Raw genomic sequence first — 17,570 nt, forward strand, 5'->3', positions numbered from 1 at the left:
GCAATAAAATTGGGGTTTCGTCCGGGATAGTAATAATATTGGGGGTCATCCGGGATAGTAATAAAATTTGGGTTTGGTCCCGGATAGTAATAATATTGGGGTCATCCGTGATAGTAATAATATTGGGGGTCATCCGGGACAGTAATAATATTGGGGGTCGTCCGGGATAGTAAAAAAATTGGGGGTTGGTCTGGGTTAGTAATAATACTGGGGGTCATCTGAGATAGTAATAATATTGGGGGTTGTCCACGATAGTAATAAAATTGGGTGTTCGTCCGGGATAGTAATAGAATTCGGGGTTTGTCCGGGATAGCAATAAAATTGGCAGTTCGTCCGCGATAGTAATAATATTGGGGGTTTGTCCAGGATAGTAATAAAATTGGGAGTAATCCGGGATAGTAATAATATTGGGGGTCCTCCAGGACAGTATTAATATTGGGGATCGTCCAGGATAGTAATAATATTGGGGGTCATCTGGGATAGTAATTAAATTGGGGGTTCGTCCAGGATAGTAATAAAATTGGGGCTCATCCGGGAAAGTAATAATATTTGGGGTCTTCCGAGATAGTAATAATACTGGGGGTCATCCGGTATAGTAATAATATTGGGGGTTTGTCCGGGATAGTAATAATATTGGGGGGTCAGCCGGGATAGTAATAATATTGGGGGTTGTCCGGGATAGTAATAATATTGGGGGGTCGGCCGGGATAGTAATAATATTGGGGGGGTCGGACGGGATAGTAATAAAATAGGAGGTTCTCCAGGATAGTAATAAAATTGGGAGTTTATCTGGGATAGTAACAAAATTGGGGGCTCGTCCGGGATAGTAATAATATTGGGGGTCATCCGGGATAGTAATAAAATTTGGGTTTGGTCCGGGATAGTATTAATATTGGGGGTCATCCGTGATAGTAATAATATTGGGGGTCATCCGGGACAGTAATAATATTGGGGGTCGTCCGGGATAGTAATAAAATTGGGGGTTGGTCTGGGTTAGTAATAATACTGGGGGTCATCTGAGATAGTAATAATATTGGGGGTTGTCCACGATAGTAATAAAATTGGGTGTTCGTCCGGGATAGTAATAGAATTCGGGGTTTGTCCGGGATAGCAATAAAGTTGGCAGTTCGTCCGCGATAGTAATAATATTGGGGGTCATCCGGGATAGTAATAAAATTGGGGGGTTTTCCGGGATAGCAATAAAATTGGCAGTTCGTCTGCGATAGTGATAATATTGGGGGTCATCCGGGATAGTAATAAAATTGGGGGTTTGTCCAGGATAGCAATTAAATTGGGGGTAGTTCGGTATAGTAATAATATTGGGGGTTGTGCAGGATAGTAATAATATTGGGGGTTGCCCGGGAGAGTAATAAAATTCAGGATCATCTGGGATAGTAATAAAATTCGGGGCTCGTCCGGGATTGTAATAAAATTGGGTGCTCTTCCAGGACAGTAATAACATTGGGGGCTCGTCCGGGATAGTAATAATATTGGGGGTCGTCCGGGATAGTAATAATATTGAGGGTTTGTCGAGGATAGTAATAAAATTGGACGTAATCCGGGATAGTAATAATATTGGGGGTCCTCCAGGACAGTATTAATATTGGGGATTGTCCAGGATAGTAATAATATTGGGGGTCATCTGGGGTAGTAATTAAATTGGGGGTTCATCCAGGATAGTAATAAAATTGGGGCTCATCCGGGAAAGTAATAATATTTGGGGTCTTCCGAGATAGTAATAATATTGGCGGTCATCCGGGATAGTAATAATATTGGGGGATTGTCCGGGATAGTAATAATATTGGGGGTTTGTCCGGGATTGCAATAAAATTGGGGTTTCGTCCGGGATAGTAATAATATTGGGGGTCATCCGGGATAGTAATAAAATTTGGGTTTGGTCCAGGATAGTAATAATATTGGGGGTCATCCGTGATAGTAATAATATTGGGGGTCATCCGGGACAGTAATAATATTGGGGGTCGTCCGGGATAGTAATAAAATTGAGGGTTGGTCTGGATTAGTAATAATATTTGGGGCCATCCGGGATAGTAATAATATTGGGGGTCATCCGGGATAGTAATAAAGTTGGGGGTTGGTCCGGGATAGTAATAATATTGGGGGTCGTCCAGGATAGATATAATATTGGGGGTTCGTCCGGGTTAGTAATAAAATTGGGGGTTCGTCCAGGATAGTAATAAAATTGGGGTTGTTCCTGATAGTAATAAAATTGGGCGTTGGTCCGGGATAGTAATAAAATTGGGTTCGACAAGATAGTAATAAAATTGGGGGTTGGTCCCAGATAGTAATTATATTGGGGGTCGTCCTTGATAGTAATAAATTTGGGGCTTCGTCCAGGCTAGTAAAAATATTGGGGTCGCCCGGGATAGTAATGATATTGGGGCTCATCCAGGTTAGTAATAATATTGGGGGTTGGCCCAGGATAGTAATAAAATTGGGTTTGTCCGAGATACTAATAAAATTGGGGGTTGGTCCGTGATAGTAATAAAATTGGTGTTCGTCGAGGATGGTAATAATATTGGGGTCGCCCGGGATAGTAATAAAATTGGTGGCTCATCCAGATTATAATAATATTGGGGCTCATCCGGGATAGTAATAAGATTGGGGGCTTGTCCGGGTGAGTAATTAATTTGGGGGCTCGTCCGGGATAGTAATTAAATTGGGGCTCCTCCGGGGCAGTAATAATATTGGGGTTCATCCGGGATAGTAATAATATTGGGGCACGTACGGGTTAGTAATAAAATTGGGGGTTGGTCCGGGATAGTAATAAAATTGGGGGTTGGTCCGGATAGTAATAATATTGGGGGTTGTCTGGGATAGAAATAATATTGGGGGTCGTCCAGGATAGTAATAATATTGGGGTTCGTCCAGGATAGTAATAATATTGGGGGTCGTCCGGGATAGTGATTAAATTGGGGACTCGGCCGGGATAGTAATAATACTGGGGGTTGTCCGGGATAGTAATAATATTGGGGGGGGTCGTCCGGGATAGTAATAATATTGGGGGTCAGCCGGGATAGTAATAATATTGGGGGTTGTCCGGGATAGTAATAATATTGGGGGGGTCATCCGGGATAGTAATAATATTGGGGGCTCGTTCGGGATAGTAATAAAATTGGGGGCTCGTCCAGGATAGTAATAAAATTGGGGGCTCGTCTGGGATAGTAATAATATTGGGGGTCATCCGGGATAGTAATAATATTGGGGGTTTGTCCAGGATAGTAATAAAATTGGGAGTAATCCGGGATAGTAATAATATTGGGGGTCCTCCAGGACAGTATTAATATTGGGGATCGTCCTGGATAGTAATAATATTGGGGGTCATCTGGGACAGTAATTAAATTGGGGGTTCGTCCAGGATAGTAATAAAATTGGGGCTCATCCGGGAAAGTAATAATATTTGGGGTCTTCCGAGATAGTAATAATATTGGCGGTCATCCGGGATAGTAATAATATTGGGGGATTGTCCGGGATAGTAATAATATTGGGGGTTTGTCCGGGATTGCAATAAAATTGGGGTTTCGTCCGGGATAGTAATAATATTGGGGGTCATCCGGGATAGTAATAAAATTTGGGTTTGGTCCAGGATAGTAATAATATTGGGGGTCATCCGTGATAGTAATAATATTGGGGGTCATCCGGGACAGTAATAATATTGGGGGTCGTCCGGGATAGTAATAAAATTGAGGGTTGGTCTGGATTAGTAATAATATTTGGGGACTTCCGAGATAGTAATAATACTGGGGGTCATCCGGGATAGTAATAATATTGGGGGTTTGTCCGGGATAGTAATAATATTGGGGGGTCAGCCGGGATAGTAATAATATTGGGGGTTGTCCGGGATAGTAATAATATTGGGGGGTCGGCCGGGATAGTAATAATATTGGGGGGTCGGACGGGATAGTAATAAAATAGGAGGTTCTCCAGGATAGTAATAAAATTGGGAGTTTATCTGGGATAGTAACAAAATTGGGGGCTCGTCCGGTATAGTAATAATATTGGGGTTTGGTCCAGGATTGTAATTATATTGGGGGTTCGTCCAGGATAGTAATAATATTGGGGGTTCCTCCAGGATAGTAATAAAGTTGGGGCTCATCCGGGATAGTAATAATATTGGGGGTCATCTGAGATAGTAATAATATTGGGGGTCGTCCACGATAGTAAGAAAATTGGGAGTTCGTCCGGGATAGTAATAGAATTGAGGGTTTGTCCGGGATAGCAATAAAATTGGCGGTTCGTCCACGATAGTAATAATATTGGGGGTCATCCGGGATAGTAATAAAATTGGGGGTTTGTCCGGGATAGCAATAAAATTGGGGTTTTTTTCCAAGATAGTAATAAAATTGGGGGTAGTTTGGGATAGTAATAATATTGGGGGTTGTCCAGGATAGTAATAATATTGGGGGTTGCCCGGGATAGTAATAAAATTCGGGATCATCAGGGATAGTAATAAAATTGGGGGCTCGTCGGGGATAGTAATAAAATTGGGGGCTCGTCCAGGATAGTAATAAAATTGGGGGCTCGTCCGGGATAGTAATAATATTGGGGGTCGTCCGGGATAGTAATAATATTGGGGGTTTGTCCAGGATAGTAATAAAATTGGGGGTAATCCGGAATCGTAATAATATTGGTGGTCCTCCAGGACAGTATTAATATTGGGGATCGTCCAGGATAGTAATAATATTGGGGGTCATCTGGGATAGTAATTAAATTGGGGGTTCGTCCAGGATAGTAATAAAATTGGGGCTCATCCGGGAAAGTAATAATATTTGGGGTCTTCCGAGATAGTAATAATATTGGGGGTCATCCGGGACAGTAATAATATTGGGGGTTTGTCCGGGATAGTAATAATATTGGGGGTTTGTCCGGGATAGCAATAAAATTGGGGTTTCGTCCGGGATAGTAATAATATTGGGGGTTTGTCCGGGATTGCAATAAAATTGGGGTTTCGTCCGGGATAGTAATAATATTGGGGGTCATCCGGGATAGTAATAAAATTTGGGTTTGGTCCGGGATAGTAATAATATTGGGGGTCATCCGTGATAGTAATAATATTGGGGGTCATCCGGGACAATAATAATATTGGGGGTCATCCGGGATAGTAAAAAATTGGGGGTTGGTCTGGGTTAGTAATAATACTGGGGGTCATTTGAGATAGTAATAATATTGGGGGTCGTCCACGATAGCAATAAAAGTGGCAGTTCGTCCGCGATAGTAATAATATTGGGGGTCATCCGGGATAGTAATAAAATTGGGGGTTTGTCCGGGATAGCAATAAAATTGGCAGTTCGTCCGCGATAATGATAATATTGGGGGTCATCCGGGATAGTAATAAAATTGGGGGTTTGTCCGGGATAGCAATTAAATTGGGGGTAGTTTGGGATAGTAATAATATGGGGGGTTATGCAGGATAGTAATAATATTGGGGGTTGCCCGGGAGAGTAATAAAATTCGGGATCATCTGGGATAGTAATAAAATTGGGGGCTCGTCCGGGACTGTAATAAAATTGGGGGCTCGTCCAGGATAGTAATAACATTGGGGGCTCATCGGGGATAGTAATAATATTGGGGGTCATCCGGGATAGTAATAATATTGGGGGTTTGTCCAGGATAGTAAGAACATTGGATGTAATCCGGGATAGTAATAATATTGGGGGTCCTCCAGGACAGTATTAATATTGGGGATTGTCTAGGATATTAATAATATTGGGGGTCATCTGGGATAGCAATTAAATTGGGGGTTCATCCAGGATAGTAATAAAATTGGGGCTCATCCGGGAAAGTAATAATATTTGGGGTCTTCCGAGATAGTAATAATATTGGGGGTCATCCGGGATAGTAATAATATTGGGGGTTTGTCCGGGATAGTAATAATATTGGGGGTTTGTCCGGGATAGCAATAAAATTGGGGTTTCGTCCGGGATAGTAATATTATTGGGGGTCATCCGGGATAGTAATAAAATTTGGGTTTGGTCCGGGATAGTAATAATATTGGGGTCATCCGTGATAGTAATAATATTGGGGGTCATCCGGGACAGTAATAATATTGGGGGTCGTCCGGGATAGTAATAAAATTGGGGGTTGGTCTGGGTTAGTAATAATATTGGGGGTCATCTGAGATAGTAATAATATTGGGGGTCGTCCACGATAGTAAGAAAATTGGCAGTTCGTCCGGGATAGTAATAAAATTGGGTGTTCGTCCGGGATAGTAATAGAATTGGGGGTTTGTCCGGGATAGCAATAAAATTGGCAGTTCGTCCACGATAGTGATAATATTGGGGGTCATCCGGGATAGTAATAAAATTGGGGGTTTGTCCGGGATAGCAATAAAATTGGGGGTAGTTCGGGATAGTAATAATATTGGGGTTGCCCATGATAGTAATAATATTGGGAGTTGCCCGGGATAGTAATAAAATTCGGGATCATCTGGGATAGTAATAAAATTGGGGGCTCGTCCAGGATTGTAATAAAATTGGGGGCTCGTCCAGGATAGTAATAACATTGGGGGCTCGTCCGGGATAGTAATAATATTGGGGGTCGTCCGGGATAGTAATAATATTGGGGGTTTGTCCAGGATAGTAATAAAATTGGGGGTAATCCGGGATAGTAATAATATTGGGGGTCCTCCAGGACAGTATTAATATTGGGGATCGTCCAGGATAGTAATAATATTGGGGGTCATCTGGGATAGTAATTAAATTGGGGGTTCATCCAGGATAGTAATAAAATTGGGGCTCATCCGGGAAAGTAATAATATTTGGGGTCTTCCGAGATTGTAATAATATTGGGGGTCATCCGGGATAGTAATAATATTGGGGGTTTGTCCGGGATAGTAATAATATTGGGGGGTTTTCCGGGATAGCAATAAAATTGGGGTTTCGTCCGGGATAGTAATAATATTGGGGGTCATCCGGGATAGTAATAAAATTTGGGTTTGGTCCGGGATAGTAATAATATTGGGGGTTGGTCTGGGATAGTAATAAAATTGGGGGTTGGTCCAGGATAGTAATAATTTTGGGGGTTGGTCTGGGATAGTAATAATATTGGGGGTTGTCCGGGATAGTAATAATATTGGGGGTCGTCCAGGATAGTAATAATATTGGGGGTTGTCCAGGATAGTAATAATATTGGGGGTCGTCCAGGCTAGTAATAATATTGGGGGTTGTCCGGGATAGTAATAATATTGGGGGTTGTCTGGGATAGTAATAATATTGGGGGTCGTCCGGGATAGTAATAATATTGGGGGTCGTACGGGATAGTAATAATATTGGGGGTCGTCCGGGATAGTAATAATATTGGGGGTCGTACGGGATAGTAATAATATTGAGGGTCGTCCGGGATAGTGGTTAAATTGGGGACTCGACCAGGATAGTAATAATATTGGGGGTTGTCCGGGATAGTAATATTATTGGGGGGTCGTCTGGGATAGTAATGATATTGGGGGGTCGGCCGGGATAGTAATAATATTGGGGGGTCGTCCGGGATAGTAATAATATTGGGGGGTCGTCCGGGATAGTAATAATATTGGGGGTCATCCGGGATAGTAATAAAATTGGGGGTTGTCCGGGATAGTAATAATATTTGGGGTTCGTCCGGGTTTGTAATAAAATTGGGAGTTGGTGCGGGATAGTAATAAAATTGGGGGTTGGTCCGGGATAGTAATAAAATTGTGGGTTGGTCCGGGATAGTAATAAAATTGGGAGTTGGTGCGGGATAGTAATAAAATTGGGGGTTGGTCCGGGATAGTAATAAAATTGGGGTTCGTCTGGGAGAGTAATAATAGTGGGGACTCCTCCGGGGTTGCACTGCTCCCTGAAATCTCAGTGGTGCAGGTCAGCGGCTCAACGTCACATTCTCAAGGGGCAATTCGGGACGGACGGTCAACGCAAGGTCCCTGCACCTTGAACAAATAATTGCACCATTTGCTAGCCGGGGGCGTTGGCGACATCCGTTCTTGGCGCCGGGGGGGGGGCGTCACACCCCGGTTTTCCACCCCCTACCTGACATCGTGATGGTGAGTGTCTCACTCGGCGTTGAGTTGTACTCCCGCCCTGCGATGGTCGTCCGGTAGGCGCACGTGTAGTCTCCTTGGTTGGCCATGGTGGTGTTGACGATGGTGAACTCGGCCACAGAGCTGCGCACGGTCATCCTCGTGCTCAGCTCTTGGCTGTTCTGGTACAGCTGGAAATTGCGGGTCCGGTATTCTTTCGGGGCCGTGCAGAGGATGGTGAGCAGTTGCCCCTGGGGGTAAAGGTGGAATTCGGTATTCTTCGATATCGTGGGACTCTCGACGAGACCTGCAAAAAGGCAAACGGGGAGAGGCGATCGTTACTCGACACGAGGAATCTGGCCGCCGACACTCTCTCAATCACCCCTCTCTCGGGTTAATACACCAGCAAATTTCAAAGCCTCCCCCCACCCATGTGCGCCACTTGAGGGATGGCTGCTCGTGGGCCGGCAAGTCAAAGCTGATTGGCCATAACGTTGCCATGGAGAAAGGAAGGAATGATCGTCGCGATTGGAAAAAAAATAAATCCAGCGGCTTTTCACATTTGAAGCCTACTTGTGACAATGAGCGATTTTCATTTCATTTCATTTTCCTTTTCATTTCAAATCCGAAGCCGCTCACTTTGGTAGGGAGAATAAAGAAGCTGAACGTTGCTTGAATGGAGAGAGGGTGCAGAAAGCACAGCACAGACGGGATCAGGGGGTGCCTCTTGTATAAATGGCAGAAAGCTAGTTCAGCTGGTCATTGGGAAGGCAAATGTAGTGTTCAAATTCGCTCCAAATGGAATGGGCAGCACGGTAGCACAGTGGTTAGCACGGTGGCTTCACAGCGGCAGGGTCCCAGGTTCGAATCCCCGCTAGGTCACTGTCTGTGCGGAGTCTGCACGTTCTCCCCGTGTGTGCGTGGGTTTCCTCCGGGTGCTCCAGTTTCCTCCCACAGTCCAAAGATGTACAGGTTAGGTGGATTGGCCGTGCTAAATTGTCCCTCAGTGTCCAAAGATGTACAGGTTAGGTGGATTGGCCGTGTTAAATTGTCCCTCAGTGTCCAAAGATGTACAGGTTAGGTGGATTGGCCGTGTTAAATTGTCCCTTAGTGTCCAAAGATGTACAGGTTAGGTGGATTGACCGTGTTAAATTGTCCCTCAGTGCCCAAAGATGTGCAGGTTAGGTGGATTGACCATGCTAAATTGTCCCTTAGTGTCCAAAGATGTACAGGTTAGGTGGATTGGCCATGTTAAATTGTTCTTAGTGACCCCAGGTCTCTCTGTGCGTCGCCTGATCTCAATCGCTCCTGAATCTGATCCGGGGAGAACATGCACAGGTTGTCTCGTCTCTGCGAGTTCTCTCCCTCTTTCACACCTCCGCTGAACATGCCCAGGGCAATTCCCAGCTATCCCCATCGGAGATCCCACAAAACCATTGGAATATATGACCAGCGCGCTTAAATGGGCGGGGGCGGGGGGGGGGGGGGGGGGGCGCGCGGGGATGGTCAGCGACTCACTTGCGATGATTATCTGCACCCGGTCACTGTGAGTGGACGCGTACGTCTTTCCGTTAATGAGAACTTTGAACATGCATGTGAAGAACCCTTCCTGGGAGAGGCTGATGTTGCGGATGGTCAGGATGGAGCTGGACACGGAGGTGGGGCCCACCGAGGTGATGGAGCCGGACTCGCCCACCTTGTAGAGGTAGAAGGTGATCACGGCGAAGACGCTGGAGGACGAGCAGCGGAAGTTGACCGACTCGCCCTGGATGAAGGCCCCCGACGACCTGAGCACGGAAATCGAGGGTCGAAGCAGGACATCTACGGTGGAAGAAACAGACATGGGTTAATCGAAGTACGGCTCGGAGCCGTGCCGGCACGCACGGGTCGCGTCTGCTGCAGGCCAATCAGCTCGGCTCCCTTCAAGGAGTCGCTCCGGATCGTGTACCCTAGGCACCAATAACCTCCCTTGCTGCTTCAGGTCAGGAATGGGGATGTTCGCTAGCGGCTGCGCCAGTTTCTAAAACCAACCGCCCGCACGTAAAAGCAGCAAGACCCAGACAACATCTGGGGTTGGGGCTGATGAGTGTTGTGTCTCATTCGTGCCAGGAGGTGACCATCCCCAATACGAGAGGATAACCATCGCCCCCTTTGGCATTCAAAGGAATTACCATGGCTGGCATTATGTTGCTCAGCTCCCAGACAGAGTTGACCTTTATTCTGCCATTCATACATCCCACTACTTTGCCTTCAGTCAGTGCTATAAGATATCAGAACAAAATTAGGCCACTCGGCCCATCGAGTCTGCTCCGCCATTCAATCACGGCTGATATGTTTCCCATCCCCATTCTCCTGCCTTCTCCCCGTAACCCCTGACCCCCTTATTAATCGAGACCCTATCGACCTCTGCCTTAGACACTCAGGTGATTTGGCCTCCACAGCCTTCTGCGGCAAAGAGTTCCACAGATTCACCACCCTCTCTGGCTGAAGAAATTCCTCCTCCTCCTCTCTGCTTTCAAGGATCGTCCCTTTAGTCTGAGATGGTGAATCCTCTGCTTCTAGTCTCTCCGACAAGTGGAGACATCCTCTCCACGTCCACTCTATCCCAGGCCTCGCAGTATCCTGTAAGTTTCAATTAGACCCCCCCTCATCCTTCTAAACTCCAACGAGTACAGACCCAGAGTCCTCGACCGTTCCTCGTACGACAAGCTCTTCATTCTAGGGATCGTTCTTGTGAACCTCCCTCTGGACCCTCTCCGAGGCCCAGCCCGTCCTTCCTTAGATACGGAGCCCAAAACTGCTCCCAATGCTCCAAATGGGGTCTGACCAGAGCCTCAGAAGTACATCCCTGCTCTTGTATTCTAGCCCTCTCGACATGAATGCTGAACATTGCATTTGCCTTCCTAACTGCCGACTGAACCTGCACGTTAACCTGCAGAGAATCGTGAACAAGGACTCCCAAGTCCCTTTGTGCTTCTGATTTCTGAAGCATTTTCCCATTTAGAAAATAGTCTGTGCCTCAATTCCTCCTTCCAAAAGTGACATAACCTCACACTTTTCCACATTGTGTTCCATCGGCCACTTCATTGCCCGCTCTCCTAGCTTGTCCAAATCCTTCTGCAGCCCCCCTTGCTTCCTCAATACTACCTGCCCCTCTACAGACCTTTGCATCATCTGCAAACTTAGCAACACTGTCTTCAGCTCCTTCTTCCAGATCGTTAACATACATAATGCTGACCTTTAATCTGCAATTAACTCCTCGTCTGGGCCAAAGCTTTAACCTTAGACGCCACCATTACCGCTCCATGTGCCTTGTGTTCTGTGACACCGTTGTCATTTTGATGGCGCCACGCTCCAACCTGTCCCTGAGCATCTCTTCTGCTGCATCCCCCCCAAACCTTTATACCTGCACAAGAGCCAGTTCCACAGCAGTGCCAAATGGATTCCAACCCTCAACGCTGTTCCCCCCCCCCCCATCCCCCATAGATGATGTCAGCACTGCTCAATTTACCGTCAGCGGTGCCTCACGTGAACGGCCAACACGCGCACCAGCTCGTCCATGGGTGAAACCAGTGGACGTGCGGCGCGCACAGAAATGCCCGGTCCCACCGGCCGCCCACCGCCCACCAGGGTCATTTCAGACAGGGTGAAGAAGCCCCCCCCCCCCCCCGCCGATCGTGCGCCCAGGAAGCCCCTCACCTGTCACGGTCACGTTGACCCGATCGCTCTCCGTCGAGTTGTACAGTCGGCCCGACCGCTTGAGCTGGTACCGGCAGAAGTAGCTGCCGTCGTCGCCGTAGGTGAGGTTGGCGATGGAGAAGGTGACAGCGAAGCCCGCCGATGGCACGGCCTGGTAGGTGACCTCCCCGGCCCCATCCGCCTTCAGCAGAAGGAAGATGGCGCCGGAGAAGATGGCGGAGGCAGTGCAGCGGATGGTGACGTACTCCCCGATGGAGTACGTCCCCGAGTCGCGGAATATCTGGATGTGCGGCTTGGTGGGCTTCTCTGAGGGAGGCAAACGAGGTGGGGGTGGGGGGAGAGGGAGGGGGGGGGGGATGGGGGTGGAGGGGGGGAGGAGGGGGGGGGGGAGGGGGGAGGAGGGGGGGGGGGAGGGGAACAAAGAGGCAGATTGGTTAAGGAAGCCGGACGGCAACGGCGGAACATCGCGCGGGAGGTCGAGGGGGGCGCAAGGCCGTGAGGGAAAGCTCGGGTCGACCGCACGGCGAAATGGAAAGGGGGTCAACCGGATGGATTTCCGCCCCCCCCCCCCCCCTCCCCCCCAACCTCCGACTGGATTCCCGGTTCACGTCCGGAGTTTCAATTTTGCATTATTGAAAAGTCAGGGCAGCACGGTAGCATAGTGGTCAGCACAATCGCTTCACAGCGCCAGGGTCCCAGGTTCGATTCCCGGCTTGGGTCACTGTCTGTGCGGAGTCTGCACGTCCTCCCCGTGTCTGCGTGGGTTTCCTCCGGGTGCTCCGGAGTGCTCAGCGAGAGAGTGAGAGAGGGTGAGTGAGAGAGCGAGAGAGAGGGTGAGAGAGAGTGAGAGTTAGGGGGTGAGAGAGTGAGAGAGGTTGAGAGTGAGAGAGTGTGAGAGAGAGAGAGTGAGTGAGAGAAAGTGAGTGAGAGTGTGAGAGTTTGCGACTGAGAGAGTGTGAGAGGGTGAGAGAGTGAGAGAGAGTGAGAGATTGAGAGAGAGAGCGAGGCTGAGAGTGAGAGAGTGAGAGAGTGAGTGAGTGAGAGAGTGAGAGAGCGAGAGGGTGAGAGAGTGAGAGAGTGAGAGAGGCTGAGAGCGAGAGGGTGAGGGGGTGAGAGATTGAGAGAGTGAGAGAGTAAGAGAGAGTGAGTGAGAGAGCGAGAGAGGGGGTGAGAGAGAGAGAGTGACTGAGAGTGAGAGAGGGTGAGTGAGAGAGAGAGTGAATGAGAGAGGGTGAGAGAGGTAGAGAGTTAGGGGGTGAGAGAGTGAGAGAGGTTTGAGAGTGACAGAGAGTGAGTGAGAGAGTGAGAGAGGGACTGAGAGTGAGAGAGGGTGAGTGAGAGAGAGAAGGACTGAGAGTGAGAGAGGGTGAGTGAGAGAGAGTGAATGAGAGAGGGTGAGAGAGAGTGAGAGAGTGAGAGGGTGAGAGAGGGTGAGAGAGAGTGAGAGAGGGTGAGAGAGAGTGAGAGAGTGAGGGGGTGAGAGAGTGAGAGAGGTTGAGAGAGGGTGAGAGAGAGTGAGAGAGTGAGGGTGAGAGAGGGTGAATGAGAGAGCGAGAGAGGGGGTGAGAGAAAAAGAGGGACTGAGAGTGAGAGAGGGTGAGTGAGAGAGAGAGTGAATGAGAGAGGGTGAGAGAGGTAGAGAGTTTGGTGGTGAGAGAGTGAGAGAGGGACTGAGAGTGAGAGAGGGTGAGTGAGAGAGATTGAATGAGAGAGGGTGAGTGAGAGTGAGAGAGGGTGAGTGAGAGTGAGAGAGGGTGAGAGAGAGTGAGAGAGGTTGAGAGTGAGTGAGAGAGGGTGAGAGAGAGTGAGAGAGGGTGAGGGTGAGGGGTGAGAGAGTGAGAGGTTGAGAATGAGTGAGAGAGGGTGAGAGAGAGTGAGAGAGGGTGAGGGGGTGAGAGAGTGAGAGGTTGAGAATGAGTGAGAGAGGGTGAGAGAGAGTGAGAGAGGGTGAGGGAGTGAGAGAGTGAGAGAGGTTGAGAGTGAGAGAGGGTGAGAGAGTGAGAGAGGTTGAGATTGAGTGAGAGAGGGTGAGAGAGTGAGAGAGAGTGAGTGGGTGAGAGAGTGAGAGAGGTTGAGAGTGAGTGAGAGAGGGTGAGAGTGAGAGAGAGTGAGGGAGTGAGAGAGTGAGAGAGGTTGAGAGTGAGTGAGAGAGGGTGAGAGAGAGTGAGAGAGTGAGGGGGTGAGAGAGTGAGAGAGGTTGAGAGTGAGTGAGAGAGGGTCAGAGAGTGAGAGAGGGTGAGAGGGTGAGAGGGTGAGGGGTGAGAGAGGGTGAGAGAGAGAGAGAGTGAGGGGGTGAGAGAGTGAGAGAGGGTGAGAGGGTGAGGGGGTGAGAGAGTGAGAGAGGCTGAGAGTGAGAGAGGTTGAGAGTGAGAGAGGTTGAGAGTGAGTGAGAGAGGGTGAGAGAGAGTGAGAGAGCGAGAGAGTGAGAGAGAGAGTGAATGAGAGAGGGTAAGTGAGAGAGAGAGTGAATGAGAGAGGGTGAGAGAGTGAGAGAGGTTGAGAGTGAGTGAGAGAGGGTGAGAGAGAGTGAGAGAGTGAGGGGGTGAGAGAGTGAGAGAGAGTGAATGAGAGAGGGTGAGAGAGAGTGAATGAGAGAGGGTAAGAGAGAGTGAATGAGAGAGGGTGAGAGAGAGTGAGAGAGTGAGGGGGTGAGAGAGTGAGAGAGGTTGAGAGTGAGTGAGAGAGGGTGAGAGAGAGTGAGAGAGTGAGGGGGTGAGAGAGTGAGAGAGGTTGAGAGTGAGTGAGAGAGGGTGAGAGAGTGAGAGAGTGAGGGGGTGAGAGAGTGAGAGAGAGTGAATAAGAGAGGGTGAGAGAGAGTGAATGAGAGAGGGTGAGAGAGAGTGAATGAGAGAGGGTGAGAGAGAGAGAGTGAGGGGGTGAGAGAGTGAGAGAGGTTGAGAGTGAGTGAGAGAGTGAGTGAGAGAGTGAGAGAGGTTGAGAGTGAGAGAGGTTGAGAGTGAGAGAGGGTGAGGGTGAGAGAGTGAGAGGGTGAGAGAGTGAGAGAGGGTGAGGGTGAGAGAGTGAGAGGGTGAGAGAGTGAGAGAGGGTGAGGGTGAGAGAGTGAGAGGGTGAGAGAGTGAGTGAGAGAGGTGAGAGAGTGAGAGAGTGAGGGGGTGAGAGAGTGAGAGAGGTTGAGAGTGAGTGAGAGAGAGTGAGAGTGAGAGAGTGAGGGGGTGAGAGAGTGAGAGAGGTTGAGAGTGAGTGAGAGAGAGTGAGAGTGAGAGAGTGAGTGAGTGAGAGAGGGTGAGAGAGAGTGAGAGAATGAGGGGGTGAGAGAGGTTGAGAGTGAGTGAGAGAGGGTGAGAGAGAGAGAGAGTGAATGAGAGAGGGTGAGAGAGAGTGAGAGAGTGAGGGGGTGAGAGAGTGAGAGAGGTTGAGAGTGAGAGAGGTTGAGAGTGAGAGTGAGAGAGGTTGAGAGTGAGTGAGAGAGGGAGAGAGAGAGTGAGAGGGTGAGAGAGTGAGAGAGGTTGAGAGTGAGTGAGAGAGCGAGCGATGGACAAAGAAGGAGGGGAGTGAACGCGACGATATAGCCACTCGGTAACCGGGGGCGATTATGACTGACCAATCGATGCTGCCGTCCGCCAGCGGGTTCCCGGGTCAACGTCTAAAACGTTCGGATCAAATCGGGAATCTGGGCATCGCCCGTTCCTGTGGCATCCCAAGCCCAGGGACCAGCCCCTCCACCCCCATCACCCCCCCTGCCCCACTCACCGATCACCGTGACTTTGGCCTTGTCACTCATGGTAGAATTGTAAAGCCTGTTCCCGCTCTGCAGCTGATACGTGCAGGTGTAATAGCCAGCCAGGCCCTTGGTGATGTTCGCCACCAAGAAGGTGACGTTCGAGTACTCTGCCCCGGCCTCCAGCGAGACCATGTCGGCCGCCTCGCCCACCTTGTACAGCTGGAACCTGGCCCCCGTGTAGTAGTTGGGGCAGGTGCACTGAATCTGCAGAGATTCCCCATGGGCGAATATCCCGGACGTCCTGAGAACGGAAATCTCCGGGCTCTGCAGCTCATCTGGGGCGAAGGGGAAACACTGCGGTTAAAACATCCAGGCCGCCATCGCCTGCTGCCTCACAGCCCCGGGGGGACCCAGTTTCCGATTTCCCCATCCTGCTGCCCCACAGCCCCGGGGGACCCAGTTTCCGATTTCCCCATCCTGCTGCCTCACAGCCCCGGGGGACCCAGTTTCCGATTTCCCCATCCTGCTGCCCCACAGCCCCGGGGGACCCAGTTTCCGATTTCCCCATCCTGCTGCCTCACAGCCCCGGGGGACCCAGTTTCCGATTTCCCCATCCTGCTGCCCCACAGCCCCGGGGGACCCAGTTTCCGATTTCCCCATCCTGCTGCCCCACAGCCCCGGGGGGACCCAGTTTCCGATTTCCCCATCCTGCTGCCCCACAGCCCCGGGGGACCCAGTTTCCGATTTGCCCATCCTGCTGCCCCACAGCCCCGGGGGACCCAGTTTCCGATTTCCCCATCCTGCTGCCTCACAGCCCTGGGGGACCCAGTTTCCGATTTCCCCATCCTGCTGCCCCACAGCCCTGGGGGACCCAGTTTCTGATTTCCCCATCCTGCTGCCCCACAGCCCGGGGGACCCAATTTCCGATTTGCCCATCCTGCTGCCTCACAGCCCCGGGGGACCCAGTTTCCGATTTCCCCATCCTGCTGCCCCACAGCCCTGGGGGACCCAGTTTCCGATTTGCCCATCCTGCTGCCCCACAGCGCAGGGTGAGACCCAGAGTCGCTTCCCGATCAGCCAACGGTCAGTCGCACAATCTCCCCGTGTGCAAGCTGTATTATCTCAATGCTCCGGTTAATACCACAGTCCAAAGATGCACAGGTTAGGGTGGATTGGCCGTGTTAAATTGTCCCTCAGTGTCCAAAGATGTACAGGTTAGGGGGATTGGCCGTGTTAAATTGTCCCTTAGTTCCCAAAGATGTGCAGGTTAGGTGGATTGGCCGTGTTAAATTGTCCTTCAGTGTCCAAAGATGTACAGGTTAGGGGGATTGGCCGTGTTAAATTGTCCCTTAGTGCCCAAAGATGTACAGGTTAGCTGATTGGCCGTGTTAAATTGTCCCTCAGTGTCCAAAGATGTGCAGTTTAGGTGGAGTGGCCGTGCTAAATTGTCCCTCAGTAGCCAAAGATGTACAGGTTAGGGTGGATTGGCCATGTTAAATTGTCCCTCAGTGTCCAAAGATGTACAGGTTAGGTGGATTGACCATTTGCCATCCCCCCCCCCCCCCCCTACCCCCCCCCCCCCCCCTCCACCCACCCCTCAGCTCACCTGTGCAGATCACCCCCGCGTCGTTCCTCTGCCGGCAGCTCCTGGGCAGGATGTTCAGGGCCGGGCAGGACCACAGGAACCGCTCCGAGCCATTGCACCGCACGTTGTCCAGCAGGATGGGTCCCGTGCCTTCCCCGAACAGGCCCCCCGCCGTGGCCGACTGGCCGAAGCCGCAGCCCACCTGCTGGCACACCACCTGGGCGTCCACGATGCCCCAGCCGGAGTCGCAGATGGTGCCCCAGGTCCCGTTGTAGTAGGCCTCCACCCTGCCCGAGCAGGGCTTGTGGCCATCGACCAGCCGCAGCTTCGCGTTTTCTGTTGGGGGGGGGGAGGGAGAGAGAGGAGACGGGCATCGTTACTGCGCCAGGGCGGCATTTGTCCCCCCCCCACCCCCACCCCGGGTACCCTGGCACAAGGTCGAAAAGACTGGGTTTGACCGCTGAGGTCACGTTTTTAAACAATCCCGGTTCCGATGGCAAGCATATCGCGGGGAGCAATTAAGGTGCCCTAATAGGAATCTGGGCTCCCGACCACCTTGGGCACTGCGCCCCGGGGCACCCTACCAGGGTGCCAAT

At 50.2% G+C, this 17,570-nt stretch overlaps 1 protein-coding gene across 1 annotated transcript in view; it reads right to left on the reverse strand.

The window, feature by feature from the left end:
• The window catches only part of LOC119960802, a 38,142-nt gene extending 20,825 nt beyond the window's left edge, over nt 1-17,317 (reverse strand). Inside the window, exons 1-5 of the mRNA XM_038788408.1 lie at nt 16,996-17,317; nt 15,419-15,724; nt 11,708-12,013; nt 9,527-9,829; nt 8,019-8,315 (exon numbers count right to left, since the gene is read on the reverse strand). Of these exons, the coding sequence (XP_038644336.1) occupies nt 8,019-8,315; nt 9,527-9,829; nt 11,708-12,013; nt 15,419-15,581 (1,069 nt within the window). The 5' untranslated portion in view covers nt 15,582-15,724; nt 16,996-17,317. The remainder of the gene's footprint in view (nt 1-8,018; nt 8,316-9,526; nt 9,830-11,707; nt 12,014-15,418; nt 15,725-16,995) is intronic.
• Between the last annotated feature and the right edge of the window lie 253 nt (nt 17,318-17,570).

This window comes from Scyliorhinus canicula, unplaced genomic scaffold, assembly GCF_902713615.1.
Source record: "Scyliorhinus canicula unplaced genomic scaffold, sScyCan1.1, whole genome shotgun sequence".
Classification (NCBI taxonomy): domain Eukaryota; kingdom Metazoa; phylum Chordata; class Chondrichthyes; order Carcharhiniformes; family Scyliorhinidae; genus Scyliorhinus; species Scyliorhinus canicula.